Source organism: Corvus brachyrhynchos, unplaced genomic scaffold (assembly GCF_000691975.1).
Source record: "Corvus brachyrhynchos isolate BGI_N302 unplaced genomic scaffold, ASM69197v1 scaffold255, whole genome shotgun sequence".
NCBI classification, from domain to species: Eukaryota; Metazoa; Chordata; class Aves; order Passeriformes; family Corvidae; genus Corvus; species Corvus brachyrhynchos.
Genome location: NW_008238358.1, coordinates 7575468 through 7594662, shown reverse-complemented (window position 1 = coordinate 7594662; position 19195 = coordinate 7575468). Strand labels below are relative to the sequence as shown.

General features: G+C 37.4%; 1 protein-coding gene across 5 annotated transcripts in view; it reads right to left on the bottom strand.

Moving 5' to 3' along the window:
- The window catches only part of LRP2 (LDL receptor related protein 2), a 118998-nt gene that overhangs the window by 6492 nt on the left and 93311 nt on the right, over nt 1-19195 (bottom strand). For 3 of the 5 annotated variants that reach the window (XM_017735815.1, XM_017735818.1, XM_017735819.1), the window contains 14 exons: nt 18532-18669; nt 17689-17811; nt 15897-16025; nt 13258-13389; nt 11795-11926; nt 10025-10168; nt 9074-9239; nt 6959-7087; nt 6094-6314; nt 5473-5649; nt 4846-4965; nt 2844-2934; nt 2204-2271; nt 1925-2045 (listed from right to left, as the gene is read on the bottom strand). In XM_017735815.1, coding sequence (XP_017591304.1) covers nt 1925-2045; nt 2204-2271; nt 2844-2934; nt 4846-4965; nt 5473-5649; nt 6094-6314; nt 6959-7087; nt 9074-9239; nt 10025-10168; nt 11795-11926; nt 13258-13389; nt 15897-16025; nt 17689-17811; nt 18532-18669 — 1891 coding nt within the window. The remainder of the gene's footprint in view (nt 1-1924; nt 2046-2203; nt 2272-2843; nt 2935-4845; nt 4966-5472; nt 5650-6093; nt 6315-6958; nt 7088-9073; nt 9240-10024; nt 10169-11794; nt 11927-13257; nt 13390-15896; nt 16026-17688; nt 17812-18531; nt 18670-19195) is intronic. The other 2 variants (XM_017735816.1, XM_017735817.1) reach the window with 2 other exon arrangements.

Below are 19195 nucleotides of genomic sequence, written 5' to 3'. Positions count from 1 at the left end.
CCCCCCCCAAAAGCATCTCACTGCAAAATGCTCCACAGTTAACCTCTGGTTTCATTTTGTCAAATTTGCCTAACGTGAAGGAAGGCAGAAGCACTGCCATTTGTATGTCCTCACTGGAGCTGGCTTGTGCTGGAATTCTTTCCTATGGCTGGTGCGTTGTGTACACACATTACCAGTCGGCCCTGTAGGCACCACCTGATTCAATTTTAAAAAGGTAAATCTTAGTTATGATTCCTGTACATGGACAAGTCCCATATTACAGGCAAAAGCTAAGCTATAGCTTGAGATAACTCCACTGCAAAGGTAGGAGTTCACTGTTTAAAGAGGGACTGAGCAATGACAGCACTAAGACATATTCATGGCAGAAATAAATGAAAATCAAGCCTCACAGACAAAAAACTGACATCTCCTTTTCACATAGTCTCATAATTTATGTGGGAAGCATTGTTGAACAGTAAAGATCAAGTCAATACATTAAAATTGCAGCTTATTCACTAGCTGACAATGCAGAAAGTTTCCATTCAAAAAAGCAGGAAACATGGAATTTCAGTGAGTAGCTTGGAGATCTCTTAAAATCTCTCTGTCCTTCAGAATTTACCTGCAAAAATATTTTGCCCCAATTTGACGACATCAACTCATGAATAAATGGGATTAGAATCATAGCATCATAGAATGGTTTGGGCTGGAAGGGACCTTAAAGATCATCTAGTTTCAACCTCCCTGCCATTGGCAAGGACACCTTCCAGGTGACCAGGTTGCTCAGAGCTCCTTCCAACCCAGCCTTGAACAATGCCAGGATGGGGCATCCACGATTTTACTGGGCAACCTGTTCTACTGTCTCACCAGACTCACAAAGTATTAATTCTTAATATCTAATCTAAACTTACTCTCTTTCAGTTTGAATCCGTTCTCCCCCTGTTCTGCCATTATGTGCCCTTGTAAAAAGTCTCTCCCCATCTTCCTTGTAGACTCCCTTCACCTACTGGAAAACAGCCATTAGGTCACCCCTAAACCTTCTCTTTTCCAGGCTGAACAAACCCAATTCTCTCAGCCTTTCTATGCAGGAGAGTTGCTCCCTCCCTCTAATCATCTTGGTGGTCTTCATCTGGGCTCACTCAGTGTCATTAGCTCAGTGTAATCCTCCAGTGAGGAAGCAGTTATAGCTTCATCCACATTACTGATTACAGTGATTTAATTACATTGATTTAAGAGCCATTACTGGGAAACTGGTGCAAGGACTATGAAGATGTGCCTTTATGCCTTTTAAAACACATAATTTGCTTAAAGCTAAAAAAAATTCAAAGCATCATATTCTGATATCCTTTTAAAAAAATTAATTTAAATAATTTCAAATATATTTTCTTCATCTTCCCTTGATTTAAGACATCAAATATTTTTGATGACATTCCACAAAGCTGGTTTTCACTGGACAGTATGACTGTCAGCAGTGTAGTCATTGTCTCCAGCATTGGAACCAGAAGTTCACTACATACATGCCATATTTATTAGCAGATGAATACAGCATTGCAGATGAGCTCAGCCTTTCCATGTTAAAAGATCTCTTCAAATCATCTCATGTCAAAGTTTTATAAAAAACTAAAACATTTAACTATGATCTTTTGTATCTTTTTGAACTGAATATGCAGCTTCAGATCTGGTAAACAGTCTTCTATATTGCTCATTATTTAAAAGCTAATTTAGAATGTCAAAGGGTTTTACAATCATCCTTTGCTACACAATAATGATCAGCCATGGTATTGCTTGGAATGAAAAATTCACTGGAGCTGCTGCAACACTTCACTTTCCATATTCCACCAGAACGGGCACACAACAAAAAAAAAAAATTGATTTTCCAGAAATATTTAGAAACAATTACGCATTTGCAGTTCATTACATTCCCGCTCTGAAAGCCTTCAAAACATACCTTGGTAGCTTGGGAAGCGCTGGTAGAAGGGAGCCTGTTCGTCTGTAGTTAAAAAAGCCTCCAACCACTAACACTCCAATTATTATGATTAGTATGACTGTCAGCAACACTGCTACTGCTGCTGCCAAAGACAGAAGAATAAGAAAACGTTCAAGCAAGCATAGTTCAGTGCAAAAAAGAGCCCAGAGAATTAGAAGCCTGACCCTGAACAGGTGTCATGGTGAGGTATTACATGTTCTTTAGCTCAAATGTCAAGTGCAATATATACTTGAAGCTTACTTGTTCCAGGAGGGACTCCTTTTGACAGTCCTATTTCACAATAATTCCCAGTGTATCCATAAGAACATCTGTAAATGTAAGAAGGACAGCTCACTGAACGGCTTTTAGGAAGTTTAGGATCTCAGCTGTATTATTATATTCTGCAGTGTTTACCTAAAACCCATACATTTTAACTCCATGAACAGTAATTATATATTTCACTGATTGTATGTAAATATAGTGTGTCTGCTATATTCAGAGAATTAAAAGTGAAAATCAAAATTGCTGAGTCAGAAGGTCTGTTTTCAGTGGAGCATTGGTGACACCTGTTGGCTGTTCCAAGCAACATTTATTGAGAGTTACTTTTCCATTGTTACAATTTTTGGGTATAGCATTTTATTAGACTCTTCAGAGGTTTGCCTTTCTGGGTTTTTGGTTTTGGTGCTTGTTTGGGGTTTTTCTTCCCCAAACTGATGCATTTACATTACTTATTTGCTGATATTTTTATGCATGTGTTTTTCCGTAGTTGTTGTAAAAATGCTACTGCAGATGTATGACACCTTCTGAAGTGTTTCCAACAGATTTCAAAGAGTTTAATTGTTTCGTGAGACTAAATCAGCACAGTCTGAGCCAGAATTACCCTAAAAACATACTGACTTACTTGCATTTGGGAAGACTGCTTTCATCTATATAGCATGTTCCTCCATTCATGCACCTGCAAGCTGGTGGCATTGTGGGAGGGGATTCAATAGCTGCAAAATTCAAAAGCCATATAGCCATTATCAAGACATCCTCAACAAACTAAATAATACCAATAACGCATTTTCTTTGTCTCTATAGATCTTGCATATGCAAACTCACAGGCTACTTTTCAGAATTTTTGGTTTTGATAGCACATGTGCTTGTTGCTCTTGTGTCAATTTTTTTCTGCCAAATCAGCTTAAATTAATTGAAGCAAAACCTGTTCTCAGAACATAATGACTTAGTAGAGTGTGGGCATAGTCAGCTCAAGAGCTGTATGTCTGCTCACTCTCTTTTGTTCATGCAATACAGACCAACACCACCCTTCAAACCTCTCCATTCAGAAAGCAGCAATGCCTTCTCTCTTTTGCCCAGACTCTTCCATTCTAGCAGCAGGAAGTTGCACGGAGAAGGCCAAACTGGAGTGCATTCACTTATGAAGAAAAGCAATACATGGAAATGCACATACAGGAGGAGCATTATTTGAATGCTGAATCAAGTGGGGAAAAAAAAATCATACTAGCCCTCAGTAAGAGCTCAGGATATGCTGTCAGAAAAGTGTACTTAACCTAGGAAAAGCCCTGGACCTGAGTCATTATTATAGGCTATAGATTGAGGATGGACTTTGACAGTCCATCTTACGCAGATGAGTCAGATCATAGTACTTTTGTCACAAAATTGTAATCACCCAGAGGTACAGGAAGTGTGTAGCTACAATGTTTCTTACAGGTAAAACTCCCTTCAAGTCAATGGGGTACAAAAACAGGAAATGCAGAGGTTCTACAGGCCGTTTCTCAGTAGCTGCAATATGAGCAAAGGGCCAAATAAACTAAATGTACGTACAAAGGCTATGTTTGGTCACTGCACAAGTGACTACACAGTTTTCTTAATTCCCAAACATTTTATGTAAAGCAGTTTCAGCAAATATCAAATTCAGTGTCCCCAGTGCAATAAGCAGCAATTAGCAAATGCAATCAACACTGTGATTGATCCCTAACTTAAACAATATTGTATACATTCACTGACTATTACATATTACTAGCACCTCTTTCTGCAGCTCACACCATGTGGCAATAGGAATAATCACTAATAATTATTAAGAAAATGTAACTTAGAGGTAAGGCGGTGTAAAAAGTTATGACATTTTCCCTTTAAGTGCAAAAATAATATAATTCAGAGAAGATTAACCATAGGAAAGATGCCAGACATAATGTTAAAAATCGTAATACATTAAAGATATATTCCAAGGACAAGCACAAGGACATCTACAGCTACCACCCACACCACTATAAGCTAAGAATGCAGACTCTTGGCTAGAGAGAAATAGAAATCCTGCAGTGGTATTTTCGTTCTTCTCAGTAAAGGCTGAGCAGTTCTATTTTATTTGTCCTCCTGGAAGCACTGTGAGGGTTTTGCTGCAATGCAACAATCAAGCATGAAATTCTAGTGCCTGAAAGGCTTTCCAGAGTATGATAATTATCTAGAAGTTCTCTCTGTCCACTCTCTTGAGTTCTGTAAGTTTTGGTTTAAGTTTCTATGATACTGATTAAGCAAGAGCTTTTACAGAATTGTAAGCAAAATTATTAACAATAATATGTCAGAAATTCTTAGTTCTGAAATCAGCACATTCTGAAAAAAAATATTTTGGAATTTCAAAACAAAAATCAGAAAGTGCGACCACTAGTCTAGTTGGAGTGACAGACCTATATCCATTTTACAAATGACATGCAAAGAGATTAAAGAAAATGTACAAGGTGACCACAAATCAGTGATGACTGAGAATAAAAGCCAGATGTTCTGAGTCTACCAATATCTATTACATCAGTTAGCTTATCCCTCCATACTTCTAATTCAGTAATGCATTTGTATTCCTAAAGAAAAGCTTCTGTTGCTTTCATTTCCAGTTTGACAAATTATTCTACCTGCATCACATTCCGTACTGCTGCCTTCTAGGAACCGAGTCCCTTGAGGACATGAGCACGTGTATCCTCCTGGTCTCAGCAAACAGAGGTGGCTGCAGACATCTTTACAAGGATTAGGCACTGAAAAAGTGATAAAGTGATGAGGATTTTAAGAAGCAGTATTTCTGAGGTAAGGTAGGGCAATTCCATAGTCAGTGGTGTATCTTGTCAACACATCACATTTATACCAAAACCTTCCCTCTGCCTTTTCTATATTCTTAAGGGAGAGACAATGGCTACTGAGAGCTCACATAGCACCATGAACAAACTTCTTGAAGTATTAAATGATCAGCACTTTGCCAGGATAAATACATATTATGCTTGTCCTCATGATGCAGGGGAAAAAGAGAAAGGACAGGGCCATAACTTAGAGACTCAAAAGACCAGTGTGTGGTGTTCCACTGTTGATTTCATTCTGTGTGTGCAGAAAACACTTGTCAGCCTCTATTTCATTTTTAGGTCTTCAGAAACTAATACTACCATTTACTGATAGACACATTATCAAAAGGTTACTAAGCTCTTTGAAGACATCAATACCAACTTCGATTTCTTAGCAAGAAACGGCTCACTGGGATCCTGATTACCCACCTGATTGATTGTATCTGTGCTGGTGATAGATGCACACTTGGGTAAGCCACGGATTTACAGTAAGCACTTTCACTTTTTCTCCACTTCCAAATTTATCCTTCTTCCAGACTTCTCCTCGTTCTTTAGCTATCCAATATAAATGGCCTTCAAAGACATCAAGGCTGTATGGACTGCCTGCTTCTCAAAGGAACCAAATAAGAGACTATCAGCAAGCAAATCTCCAGAAGAAGTAACAAAACTGCTGTTCTTCAGCTTAAATATATTATTTATTACTTTCATTTTAAGACATATGCAGTCATACATTTATGCCCTCATATAATATGTAAGGTGCCTGACCTCTTCATATCACAGTGCCCACACTGATTAATACCGATTAATAGTATACGTAAAAAAGCAAGAATCCAATTTTCCACATTGTCCCCTATTTGGGTCATAAACTCCGCTCAGGGAGTCCAGTTACAGGCATCGCTGAGCCTGGTATGCCATTGATCACTGTATAAAGGAGAAAACACTACCAAGACTTAATGTCTGAAAAGCTCCCAAATGTAGCCCCACTTGTGAAGCCCAAGTGCTTGTTAGCACACCTCTTTGGTTACTATTAATTGCATAATACGTTCTTACCTCCATGTAGTACAATGGTTCTATCTGTTCCATCAGGTCTCATGGATTCAATTATATTTTCTTTAGAATCACTCCAATAGATCCTATCATTGTTCAAATAATCAATAGAAAGACCAGTTGGCCAGCCAAGGTCTTCGGAGACCAGAGTTTGTCTTTGTTGTCCATCCATCCAGGCACATTCAATCTTTGGCTGCCTTCCCCAGTCAGTCCAATACATGAGCCTGAAAGGACAGAATGAGAAATGGATAAGGTTCAGAACTTGGTCACTGTGATTATCCTTTGGAGTTTCATGGAAAAGGTCAGTAATGGGAAAAAAAAGCTGTTCAGCAACCTATTGAACAAGCACAAAAAATAAATATCAAAAGAACATCCATCAGTCACAGTAAAGCTGTAGCATCCAGGTCACTTCAGGGAGCCATGCTGCTGTACTCCAACTGAGGGAAGCACATATCACAGTATCTGATGATTTACCATTTAATCCAAGTTGCAGCAAGCCCAGCTGTTGAATGTACAAGTGCATTTACATTGCTTTTTCCTGTGGAAGAGGCTATCACTGTCCTGCTTGGAGCTGGTGAAGAGACATTCCCATCTATTTCCCTGTTTCAGTAGTAACAGAGAAATTTGGTGGGCACATAATAATGTAGAAAAGAGATTTTTATTTGAACCATCTGGCCTTGTCACCAACACAAGCATCCACATTAAATCTAATCTTAAAATGCTTTCCCATGCTCACAAACTTTGCAATGTTAGTAAAGGGAAGTTATGGAAAACATTCCCTTAGTCTTTCCTGAAAAAATTACCACTGTGGGGTTTTTTGGTTTTGAAAAGCATTTGAAATAATTCTGGTAAGTCCTGCAGTACTCACCCACGTTTTGGATTGACAGCAATAGCTGCTGGTTGATCCAGTTGAGAAAAAACAAGCCATTTTCTATATCGTCCATCTAATTTTGCCACCTCTATGCGGTTAGTCCCTGCATCAGTCCAGTAAAGATGTCTGAATTACATAAAACACAAAACATTCCAAAAGTGAATAGTTTACACTTGGAAGAGGAATTTAAAAAAATTAAGAAGAAACTCTCTATCAGACTTGAACAAAATGAATATAATGAACCTGCATGGATTACTGAACTTGTATAGAATATACAGACCCTAAATATAGGTAAGTTTAGAAAATGTGATCTGTTGGCTCACTAGTTTTTTTCCTCTAAAAATGTTTCTGCAGCTACCTCTGGTCCCTGTCAAATAATCTTCATTGAAGGGCTACTGAAAACTTTCATTGTTAATTTTAAGAAGCAGAGGTAGCTAATAAGCATCTTTAAAGACTATGTTTTCCAGGAGATGATAAGGTTCATTACAAGAAAAATTGATTTACCATGTAATTTATGCAGCAGCTCTGGAGATACACAGCTTATTAGTTCACAGCTCCCCTCTAGACTTTTTTCTTCTGACAGACATACTAATGAATAAATTGTTGCCACATCAGATGCAAATGCTTTTAGTCCTAATAAATAGGGCACTCACTCTAGTTTTCCTTGGATTTTGTTTCTCTTTTTCATCATGCCTTTATTATTTTTCTGGCTTTAGATAATAAACAGACTCATTATTATGCGCTCACTAATTATGCAGTGCCTTCTGATTGAATAAATTATCTCCTAATTGGGCTGGGAATGTGAAAAAATACTGTAATTCCTATTTAGCAGATGAGCAGCAAGACTAAGTGTCTCAAACCATGTGTAACATTTTATATAATGTGCAGGTAATTAAATGTGGTTTTTCAAAATACATTTCAACATTGTACTGAAATCAGTGCAGCACTCTGTTTGGAGTGCTGGAGATGCTCACCAAGATGAAGCTGAAGCCTCACCAGAATGCTTATGATATATATCCTTGATGCTTGCTCTCATGACCATAGGGATTTGTGACTAGAGATTCAGACACTCCCTTCTGCCATCAGAGATATTTTGTTTTCTAGGTGCCTTCAGTTCATGAAGCAAACAGCAAAATAACCCAAGGGCTAGCCCAGACCCTATTTCTAAACGACTCTATCTCTAAACTACTGGAAGAAAAGATAAATTTTTTCACTTTTTCTCAGGATTTTGTATCCAAAATCTGGCAACAGCATTCAGAAGTTTGACTAATCTCCATAACCTCTGTCCATTCAGCTTCAAACAGAATTCTGACTACGTTTCATAGTGTTCATCTACAAACATCACGTTCCTCTCAACATTATACTAAATGAATTACAGCTATGTCTGTTCACCACATCCTTTAACAGTTATATTGCAAAATGAAATGACACCATAAACATCAGAGTCAAACTCCCAAGAGTCAGGCCCAGCTTTGTCCCAGCTCTTCTCAAAGGTAGTAAACATAAGGAGTGATCTCATGATTTCTATGATTAAGTAAAAAAAAATTACCATGTTTAAGGCTAAAAAAATCCACAGCCAATAAAAGGGAGGAAAAACTGTGAAATACAATTACAAAAATGTAACCATTTTCTGAGAAAACACATCTATTCGTCAAACTTCATAGCTACTTCTGGTTTGGAATTGCTCATATAGCACAGGGTTGGCAAGGAATGAGCAAAGATAAAAGACAAAATTCCATTTTGGACTGGGGAGCTTTCCTTCCCACAGCAAAGAAAGCTTGTTCCCTGGAGCCTACCTAAGTCATTGAAGAAGAATCCATCTGACATGAAGGCTAATGTATTATCTATCACTTCACTGAAGCACAATTGATCTGCCAGTTGCAGAGTAATGCCACCTTCCTCAGAGAATATGTGATGCAGTCAGCCTCATGCATTTTATCTACTAACCTGCTGTCTGGGCAAGGACAGATGACTACATTGTCCTGAACTACCTTCAGACTAGACATATTCAGAGACAATTCATAAGGAAGAAAAAAGTGGATTTTGCACAGCCTGATCAAATACTTGACACATTCAAGGTACAGCATTTTTCTAGCTTTTCAGTGTACTTACCTTCCAACCCAGTCAACAGCTAACCCATCGGGCTTAACTATGTATTTGAGATTCAAGTCAACTTCCTTTGTTGGATTGTTCCTACTGCTGTCAAACGTGGGGAGATAAGCACGTTTGATGGCTCCAAACTCAGAACCCTGTCCCAGAATACTGAAGTACACAATACCTTAAAAAAAAAAAGACGACAAATGTCGAGTTAATTACATATTTGTTGAAAATTCTAATCTTTCTGAGGTTATTGTGTGAAGTTACCAGCTGCATTTATCTGTGAATAAGGTAAAAGTTGTCTGTTCAACTAAATTACATTGTGTTAGTATGTAAATTTTAAAGTCATCCATCATAGTCAAGATACACATCTAAAGTGATCTTGAGCTGTATTATCAAGAAATATATATCACATTTTTCAAGAGTAGAGGATCTTAGCTCTGAAACCTTTACACATGACTTTAAGAGTCATTTAGACACTTATAACCCTAAGGAGCAAGTATGGCCCAGGACAGTGGCCTGTGGAAATGGCAAAAATAGGGAACCTGAAGAAGAAGCAAAAATGTAAGTTAATACAGGGATCTATTGGCTATTCCTGCTTAGTATAAGGATTAGTTCTTGCAAGACTTGTGCCAGGTTTGGGAATTGGCAGAGGCAGAAGAAAAAGGAAAGGGTTAATTAATAACAGTCCTCTACTGCAGCATAATCCTAAAGAGCTACAATTCTACAGCTAAATTCACACTGAAATGAAAGGAAAACCAGATCAAAATCTAGATAAACTAAATTAAAGCATTAAAAGAAACCACACTGATACTGGAGAATGAGTAGAGGTGAGGGGCACATTCAACTGAGACCTGGCCAGTTGATCTAATTTGATTTTGCTTTCCAGTGTAAATTAAACACCTATGATACAGAAATGCACCTTTTTTAACCAACCATTGCATGGTTGAGTACTAGCATACTCACTCAGGCCTATCCCTTCAGGGTCCCAGTCATAATCCAGAGCTTGGATGCGCTCCTGATTATCGATATAGTCGGAGTATTGTTCTGATGAGATATTGTACCTTCGAATCCTCACATTATCTGGCAGCAGTAACAATGGAGGATTACCTGGGAAATAATAATGAATTTACTTTCATGTCTTTCTCATTTTAGAAAAAACAGATGAAAATCACTTCTAAACTAAATGGGATTTTCACAAGTTGTATCTGTACAAGAAGCAAAGGGAATGTAGAGACACTTCTAAAGCTTCAGAGATATTCAAACTTCATGGTTTTGCAAAATTCATAAAAATTTAAATGCTTACCACTGAGGATATTATTATTGCTCTCACCATAGATCTCGTGCAGAGATAATTCCTTAAAAATGCTTAAACATTACATTGTTGGCGTATCACCACATCTCAAAAACAGAATGCCACTACACACTACACAATTCCACTTTCCCTCTCCAAGTACAGCTAGCAATTTTGAAAGTACAAATAAATTGCCAGTCCCTTAAGCCGTGACATGTCAAAGTTCTACCTTATTGTTTTTAAATTCTAATATCTCCATATTCAGATGAATGTTCTCCTGACCACAGTTTAATTTTGGGTTAGCCTAATAACATCCCATTTGGCCGTCATTTATGAGGGCTGTGAGATTGTACTATAAAGCATGGCAGAATTCTGGGCATACATAAAAATAGAACTTTAGGCACAACAAATTTCATTATGTTACCAGCTACAGTTATATTATATTCTATCACTTAGCCTTGAACACTTTGTGTGTCTAGATGCTTCCTGAATAAAGCCTGTGAAGAAGGGTATCAAAAGAACTGGATTTCTGACACATGCACAAAGAGGCAGCCAGGCAGAAACTGAGGTGTAAACGTCCTTTTGCATTTCCAGCCAAACACTCAGCAGTAAATATTTGCTGAACTAGGCCCCTGGACTGGTAACCTGGAGATGCCATATTACAAATAATTTTTAGGTTTCAAAGCCTCCAGTAGCATGTAGGTTTGGTCAGAGGCATTCTGTTCGACTATTTGACTAGGCACACCATATTTCTATCATTTATCTGTTACAGCTATTAAAGTGTAACTACTTTTCTAAACGCAGTACTGTTTTTGTTTTTTATATAACACTGCTCCATTGTCACTTTTTTCTATTTTCTTCACCTCTTTTCTTTTATTATTACTGATCTATTACTATTATTTTCTGAATCAACTCTACCTATTCAAGGACTCCCACACACTGTAGTCACTGCACTGAGGTATGATAAAAAGTCAGTGACTGATCTGAAACACTGGCCAAAGTCCTTCTGTTTGTGTGCATCAGTCCATGAACAATGAATGGCAACCTGTCATCAAACTGCCTTTGATTCATGCTAGTTTAATGAAACTTTTTTCTGGTGCATTATTTTGTTGAAAAAATCTAAACTTCAGCAATCAGCAACATTAATTTCCTTCTGATGACAACCACAGGATACCATGTTTATGTTTGCAGAAAATTTCAGGAGAAATGAAGGCAGGCATCCAAATCAAGGTATTATTTCTAATGTTTACAATTGGAAGCAGAGCTGAGTGCTTTTATTCCTGGTTATAGAATAGGTGGAATACACAGATAATATTATCTTACAAAATAAGGTTTGGTTTTCATTATTCCCTTCTTATAAAAGAGAGTATTACATTCAATAAGTTGCTATATTGCACTTGCTCTTTACATGTGGCAATCAATCTCGCTATCAGTTAACATACCATCAGCTGCACACTGTTTGCCTTGTTGATCACCCACAGACCTGAAGCCATCTGCACAGAAACATTCATAGCTTCCTTTGGAATTCCTGCAGTCCTGGGTGCATGTTCCAAAGATCTCACACTCATTGATATCTAGACACAAGAAGAGAAAATATTGCTAGAACTTGATCTCTTTCTTGTTTAGTCTTTAGGAGTCTCAAGGCTGACCTCATTGCTCTCTACAACCCCCTCAAGGGGGGCTGTACTGAGGTGGGAGCCAGTCTCTTCTACGGTGCCTGCAGTGAGAGGAGCTGAGGAGATGGTCTTAAGATGAGACTGGGGAAATTCAGGTTAGATAGTAGAAAAAAACCCTTTCACTCTTAGGGTGGTCAGGTATCAGAGAAGGTTGCCCAGGGAGGCAGTGGTCACCATCCCTGGAGGTGTTTCAGAGGCATCTGCATCTGGTGCTGGGTGATGGTTTAGTGGTTTAGGGGTTACAGTGGTGGTGCTGGGTTGACGGTTGGACTGGATATCCTTAAAGGCCTCTTCCAACCTTGATGATTCTATGCTGGTCATCTTTATTCCATGAAGTGGTAGGTTTGTGCCTTCCTCACATACTCTAAAAGATCAGTGACCTGATAAGCAATCCTTAAAATCACCATCTGTTATCACACAGAACTCTTCATCACTCATCTACTTTTTACGATGTCTTAAATACAGATTGCCAATAACTGCCTTACTGCATTCATGCTTAACAAATTTATTTTTAGATTTATTTTTGTGTGAAATGAATAAGGCAAGACAAAAGATAAGGTATGACTAAAATGAGATGCAAGAGCAAAGTTGTCTTGAAATGCTGAAGCAAAGACACATAGTCCTCAGAAACTGTATCAGCAGGAAGGAAAGGGAGGGGTGGCCTTGGATCATGTTTAATAAAATTACACAAATTGTCCACAAGAGCTGGGAGAAACAAGCAGAAATGTTCTCATCTAAACATACTGAAATAGCAACTGGTAAGGTATTATACTGCATGACCACAAATATGGCCTTTGAGTAGACTCCTCACCACATTTTATCTGCATAAAACCCAGGGCAAAAATATGGCACAACACACCTTTTCGGTAGGTCTGTTTGGGAGCAGAACAGAAGGAGAGTATAATCTCCAGTAAGTTTATTTTCAATAAGAAAAAAAAACCCATCAAATTTCTATCCCTCAGATTGCAAAGATATGACAAAACCTATATGCAAAAACATATCTACAGCCACCAAAAGCTTAAAAGAAGTCTGAACTGGGGAGACAATTTTTTGTTGAATGATGAATACATGATAGAAAACACGGCTCAGCAGCAAAACTTTTTAGGAAGCATCTGCTAAATGTATAAAAATCCTGTTAGAACGTGAAAATGAGTGGTCACATTTGAATGATGAAGTGACAGGTCACTGAACACTTATCAGTGAGAAGATATTTACAAGATTAAAAATACCTTCACAGGAGTTGCGGTTAGTTTCACTGGCCTTGTACCCTGGCCTACAGGAACAGATAAAGCCTCCTTCATTCAGGTTGGTACAGTTATGTTCACAGATATTTTCTGCACAAGTTCGCTCTGTTCCAGGATCTGAAGGAAAAAAAAAAAGGAAATGAAAGAAAGCAAATGATACAATTATAACCAGAAAACTAAGTGATAAGTGGGAGGCATAAAAATTTGGTCATTTGGTCATACAATTGAAAACAGTTTTCAGGTAGATAAAGTTAGTTTCCTTTCCTTTTTTTCTAACAAAAATTAGAAGACAATGATAACCACTGGCCAAGAGAGTTGTCAACTGAAAACAAGAGAACAGGGTCAGGATAAGAGCCATAACCATTAAAGCTTATTTCTGCTGTCGATATTACCATGTCCCGCAGCCGTAGGGAGGAGGAGAGGAAGATCCGACAGGCAGGAATTGTGCAGGAAGATTTATTCATTTAATTATTTTACAAACTCTTTTTTGGACTTTTTTCTTCATAGTCTAATTGGACAAAGGATCAGCCACCGCTTGGGGTGACTGGCTAAAATCCTAAAACCTCCATTGTCAAAATATTTTCCTACTGTACCATAAACAAAGTTCTACAAGGTCGCAGGTGTTCATGGTTTACAGAACTTCTGCTAATCTCTTCATGAGAGAGAAAAGTATCCCACGGGCTTGGAAGAAGCAGGAAAATTCCTTGCTAACAGCATTTTTGTATCCACAAAAGCTCACCTTGCTTAAGAGAAATTACATTCTACATTACCATCAATCTGCAGCAACTGCAGAATTTAAGATATTTGACTCTAACTCTTAACTTTGCCAACATACCTCTTTCTTATCCAGTGCTTTCTTATCAGCTGAACAAGAAATATTCTCAATTAATATCATGCATAACACAGGCTCTACATTATTAATATCTGGAAACTAGAGAGAAGATGACATGTAGTTCATGCCAAACCTAATCTAAAGCCTACTGAAGTCAGTACAGGTCATTGCACAGAATGCACTGCCCTTTAAAACATTCCTATAATGGAAAAGCCAAGCCAGGGATAATAGTCAGTCTCTAACAGATCACAAAAATTATACTCCTCTGAAAGTACATATAGAATTATATTGGTTCTGACATACTCCATAGATGCACAAAATACTTGAGTACAAACTCAAATGCGTTATATAAGCAGAAAAGATAAATAATATGATTATTGGCAGATCGTGAGGAAAAGATACAGATGTATAGCAAAAACTTTACATTAAGCTGATTATCTCCTTTTTACATAGACATTCCAGTGCTGATTAAATTAAGTTTAAACAGCTCAATTTAGCATACATGTAAGAAGCATAAATTCATTGTACACACACACACACACACATAAATATTCTATTTTCATTATAGCGGGTATTTGATGTTGGGAAGGCTCCAAATGTTACCATCTGATGTGTATTCACATTTATCCCCAAAGAGCAGAATGCAGACATCAGAACGTGTCTGTTTCACAATTTCATAGCCTTTTTATACTTCTATATTTTCATCAAGTCATTGCATTAAGCTATATTACCTAAAGACCATCGGGATGGTAATTAAAACAGAGAAATCAGCTGCTTCAAAATGGACTGCACTATAGGCTTCCATGTTATTTGTATTTTGCAAGTCTGCTGGATTGCAAATTACCAGTGTAGCATTTGTCACACTTTCACTTGAAGCCATCACAGCCTGACAAATTGAAATTACAAGTTTATGCTCATATTACCACTCTGCAGCTGTCTATATATTGACATAAACCGTTAGGATTTTTTTTTTCTTTTTGAGATTCCATGGAATACCCTCTCATCTCAAAGTTTAAGTCAAAACTTTTGTATTTAAATGGATGCTAGCAAATTTATAATAAATAGTTAATAAAAGCTGTACAGAGGATCTAAGAGGGCCATCAAGCAAAGGACTGGTGGTCCTTAAAGAATTCTGTGGTCATGTCCATAAAAAGGAAAATAGAAGCATCTCAATATACTTTTATTTTTAACAGGGCTAGAGCAATGTATATCAATTCAGAGTCTGCCTGTGAATAACGCCATAGGGTTGGTCTATTGCAACTATGGTTGAAATAAATGGATGTTCTTGCCTCTGTAATGCAACCCATTTCAAAACAAGATCAAAACAAAGGTCAAACCTACTTTTTTTTTGTGATGCACAAATACTCTAAGCCTAAAAAAGACTGTGTTCAGAGCACTGAATTTCATAGAATCATGGAATCATTCAAGTTGAAAAAGATCTTTAAGATCATCAGGTTGTACTGTAAACCTAACCACTGCCAAGACCCACTAAGCCATGTCTCTAAATACCTCATCTACATGTTCTTGAAAGACATGCACAGAAGAATGAAAACAGAAGAGAAAATAAAATGAATGAAAATAATGAAAGAATGAAAACAGAAAATATTGTCATCACTAATTGGATAATCCTAGAACAGGCTTAGTAAAAAACAATAAAATAATTCACACATGCTAATCAAAAACCAATAATCCTTAGTATGCTATTCAAGAAAAAACATGCATTGTTTTTAGTTTCAGAAAATTCTATTTCAACAGCATTGTAATTTTGTATTTTATTGATATTATTACTTACTGCAGCCCATTTCATCAAAATGGTCTCCACAGTCATCATAGTTGTCACAGACATAATGTAGGGGAATGCAATTTCCATTACTGCACTTGAATTCTTCTGTTTTACAAGGTCTTGGTGTTGGCTCTCTACCTACAATGAAGAAGAGAAACATTCCTCTGTCACAGTTTAAACTACAAAGTACCAATAGACAGCACTATTCCCCATTGCTAATGAGGAAGCTGATGCCATCTGGTAAAACAATGACAAGAGTACTTTGGAAGTCTATATAAAGTTAAAACCACAACCAGGATGTAACATCCTGACTTCTAGTCACATCTCCATGAACTGAAAGACATCCTGCTATTTTATTGAAAAGACAAAAGGAAAATTCTTCCTATTAATAGTTGATTGAACTTTCTTTTTAATAGTGCAAGCTTATTAATATCCTTTAATGATATACTTCATACATCTACTGCAGACTTCAGGAAATTATGGAGATATTAGTAAACTATTAACTTTAAAAATTGTACAATAAAGCCAGCAAATAATATTATTAAGCAACCAAAAATATTATTAAACTTGAAAATATACAACACAGTCAGTGAGAACTACTTAAGATATCAGAGAGCAAAAACATATTGAACATTAACAGAGCTTCCTCAGGGTCAGGGCCTAAATATCAAGATTGTTAATATGTGCTTAACAGTGCCACAACTTCAGGAAGTATCCATCTCTGTATTTTAAAAGTCCTGGCTAGCCATCCCATCCCAATTTTACAATACAGCCGAATTCTTTCTTCTTCCTCCTTTTAAGTGGGGTTCATAATAAAATGAAAAAATGTAGCTGGTGCACATAATAAAATACAATATTGTTTTGAAAATCACACTCTATACTTTCAGACAAATGTTTGCTGATTTTACTACTTGCATAGAGAGCTATAAATACATAGTACTGTCAGAGACTGAAAATAGTTCATGCCTCAAACATTGGTATGAAGTTTTGCTCATTATAAAGAAGCTACAGTCAAAGAAGCTTCCCTGAAGAGTGGGACTTTGAACTGAAAGTCAAACTGTTGATTAGATAAAGGGAAATGCATTGTTCAATCATCTCAGGCTGGGGAAAGGTATGCATCCACAAACGGCCAAAGCCACCAGCTGCAACTATCCCCAGCTGAGTTTGGGGTGGGGGGAAGAGCACAGCTGACAGAAGCCAGGTTTACACAGACTCCCCCCAGCTGACATGGGAGGACGAGGTTTTGGGTGCATGGTGCAACCTCTGGTGAGAGGCACTAAACACCCATCCTCTGATTACACAAACCGGCCCAGCTGTGGAACCCCCAGCCCCACAGGGCACCTCCACGGGACTTTCACGTGAGAGGCTCGGCCCCACAGGGCTGCACATGATGGAACAGACCCAGAGTCTGCCGTGAGAGACTGACCCCCACCCCAGGGGGACACGCCAGGACATGCCTACCTAGCCTGAGCATGTACACCCATGGGACTCTGTGCCTTCTGGGGGGGTCTTCCCCCATTTTCTACTTCTTTCTTTCTCTCTCTCTCTCATATTTAGCATCAAATAAAACCCTTACTATTGTCACTGGCATATGGTCTTGTTTGCACCTTAATTCAGGCAGAGGCATTTCTAAGAACCTTAAAACTGGATCATAACAAGTACCAATAACCGTAGTTCAAATTATTTCATAGAGAGATCTTCTTTTCATAATTTATGGTAAACTTTGACATCTCTTTGGTATTATTAAATGTTAAGCACATCAAAATTACTGAATTTGATGCTCAATTTTGTGTAAACATACAGTGTTCTTCTTTCTCGTCACTTCCATCTCCACAGTCATCCTCCTGGTTGCATAGCTCATGACTGTATATACAGCGATTGTTTTCACATCGGAAACGGAATGGAGAGTCACAGGCAATATCCACTGAAAGCACAGAGGTCAAATCAGTCACACTTTGATACTTCAGGCCATTGGATTGAAAATTATTCATATCACTTTATCTTGAAACATTTATATGTTTTGTATACTTCAAAAGATGAGGAGGCATTCAGACACAAAAAAATATTTTCTGCACATTTTGGTGATTATATGTTATGACATTACAAATTTTTTTTATCAGAAGACAGTTCCTCATTTTAGCCAAAGGCAATTTCTCTAACTACATATAACACTGAGGTTTCTAGGTTTGCTTATGAAGTAAATTGACTGGAAATCAAACATGTTATTTAAGTGCATAACAAAACCAGTTTAAGTAGTACCTCCAACACCTAATTATTAGAGCTTCTCAGCCATATTCACAAAGATGTCCTGACAACATTAATTGCTTTGAAAGTTCAGCACCTTTGACAATATACGTTATCTGAACTGATCTTTAATTTCAAACTGACATTCTTATTTTAGATAACCAACTTGAAAACATGAAATAGTGTCCTTCTCTCTCTGATATGCTTCTCCCTACTTTTGTAACCATGTATACAAGCAGCTGCAAAGCAGTGAGAAACATTGTCAGAGAATGAAGTGAACTTGCATATAAAGCAAAATTCTTAGCACTCATCCCGAATAATTACAGTTTGTTCTCTAATTGATCTAGCATACGTAGAGATTAAGCATACTGTTCATTTTAGTATAATTCCTCTCTCTTACAGCAAAGGTGAAGTTCTTCATCAGAGTCATCTCCACAGTCATTATCACCATCACATTTCCAGTATGGCTGAATACAGACATGGTTTTTGCACTCAAACAGCATGGGTGGACAGTATGTACCATTAGGATACCGTGTAGCTGAAGAAAAGAAAATTATTAAGACATTTTCATTTACAACAAAAATTTTATGTTCTCATGAAAAATATTCAGCCCAACCCCACACTATTTTTAAAAACACTTCTCTCCATAATAGGAGATACTATATGAGGTGCTGCAAGGACTGAGGACTTCTTGGCAGCTACAATGTAATTAATTCAGGTTTAAATGAATAGTGGAACAACATAAGTTAAACAAGTTTTGAAAATAAAGAAATTAATTTAGCAAATGCTACTTGAATTTGTTATTGACGAATCTAGTTCAATAATAAAGATAATTAACCACACTGGCACCAAAAGTGAATGATTGAAGAAGCACATAAGATATCTAATTCCAAAAGTACTCATGCTGATATAGAAAAAAAACCCCACTCATATTCTGTAAAAGCTGTGAAAGGAACTGAACTAAATCAAAGAAAAACCAAAAATATTATTCTACCACCCTATATAAATAAACCACACCCTTGCCCTTTCAATGGCTTCTCATACACTTTTCTCCTCCATTTAAG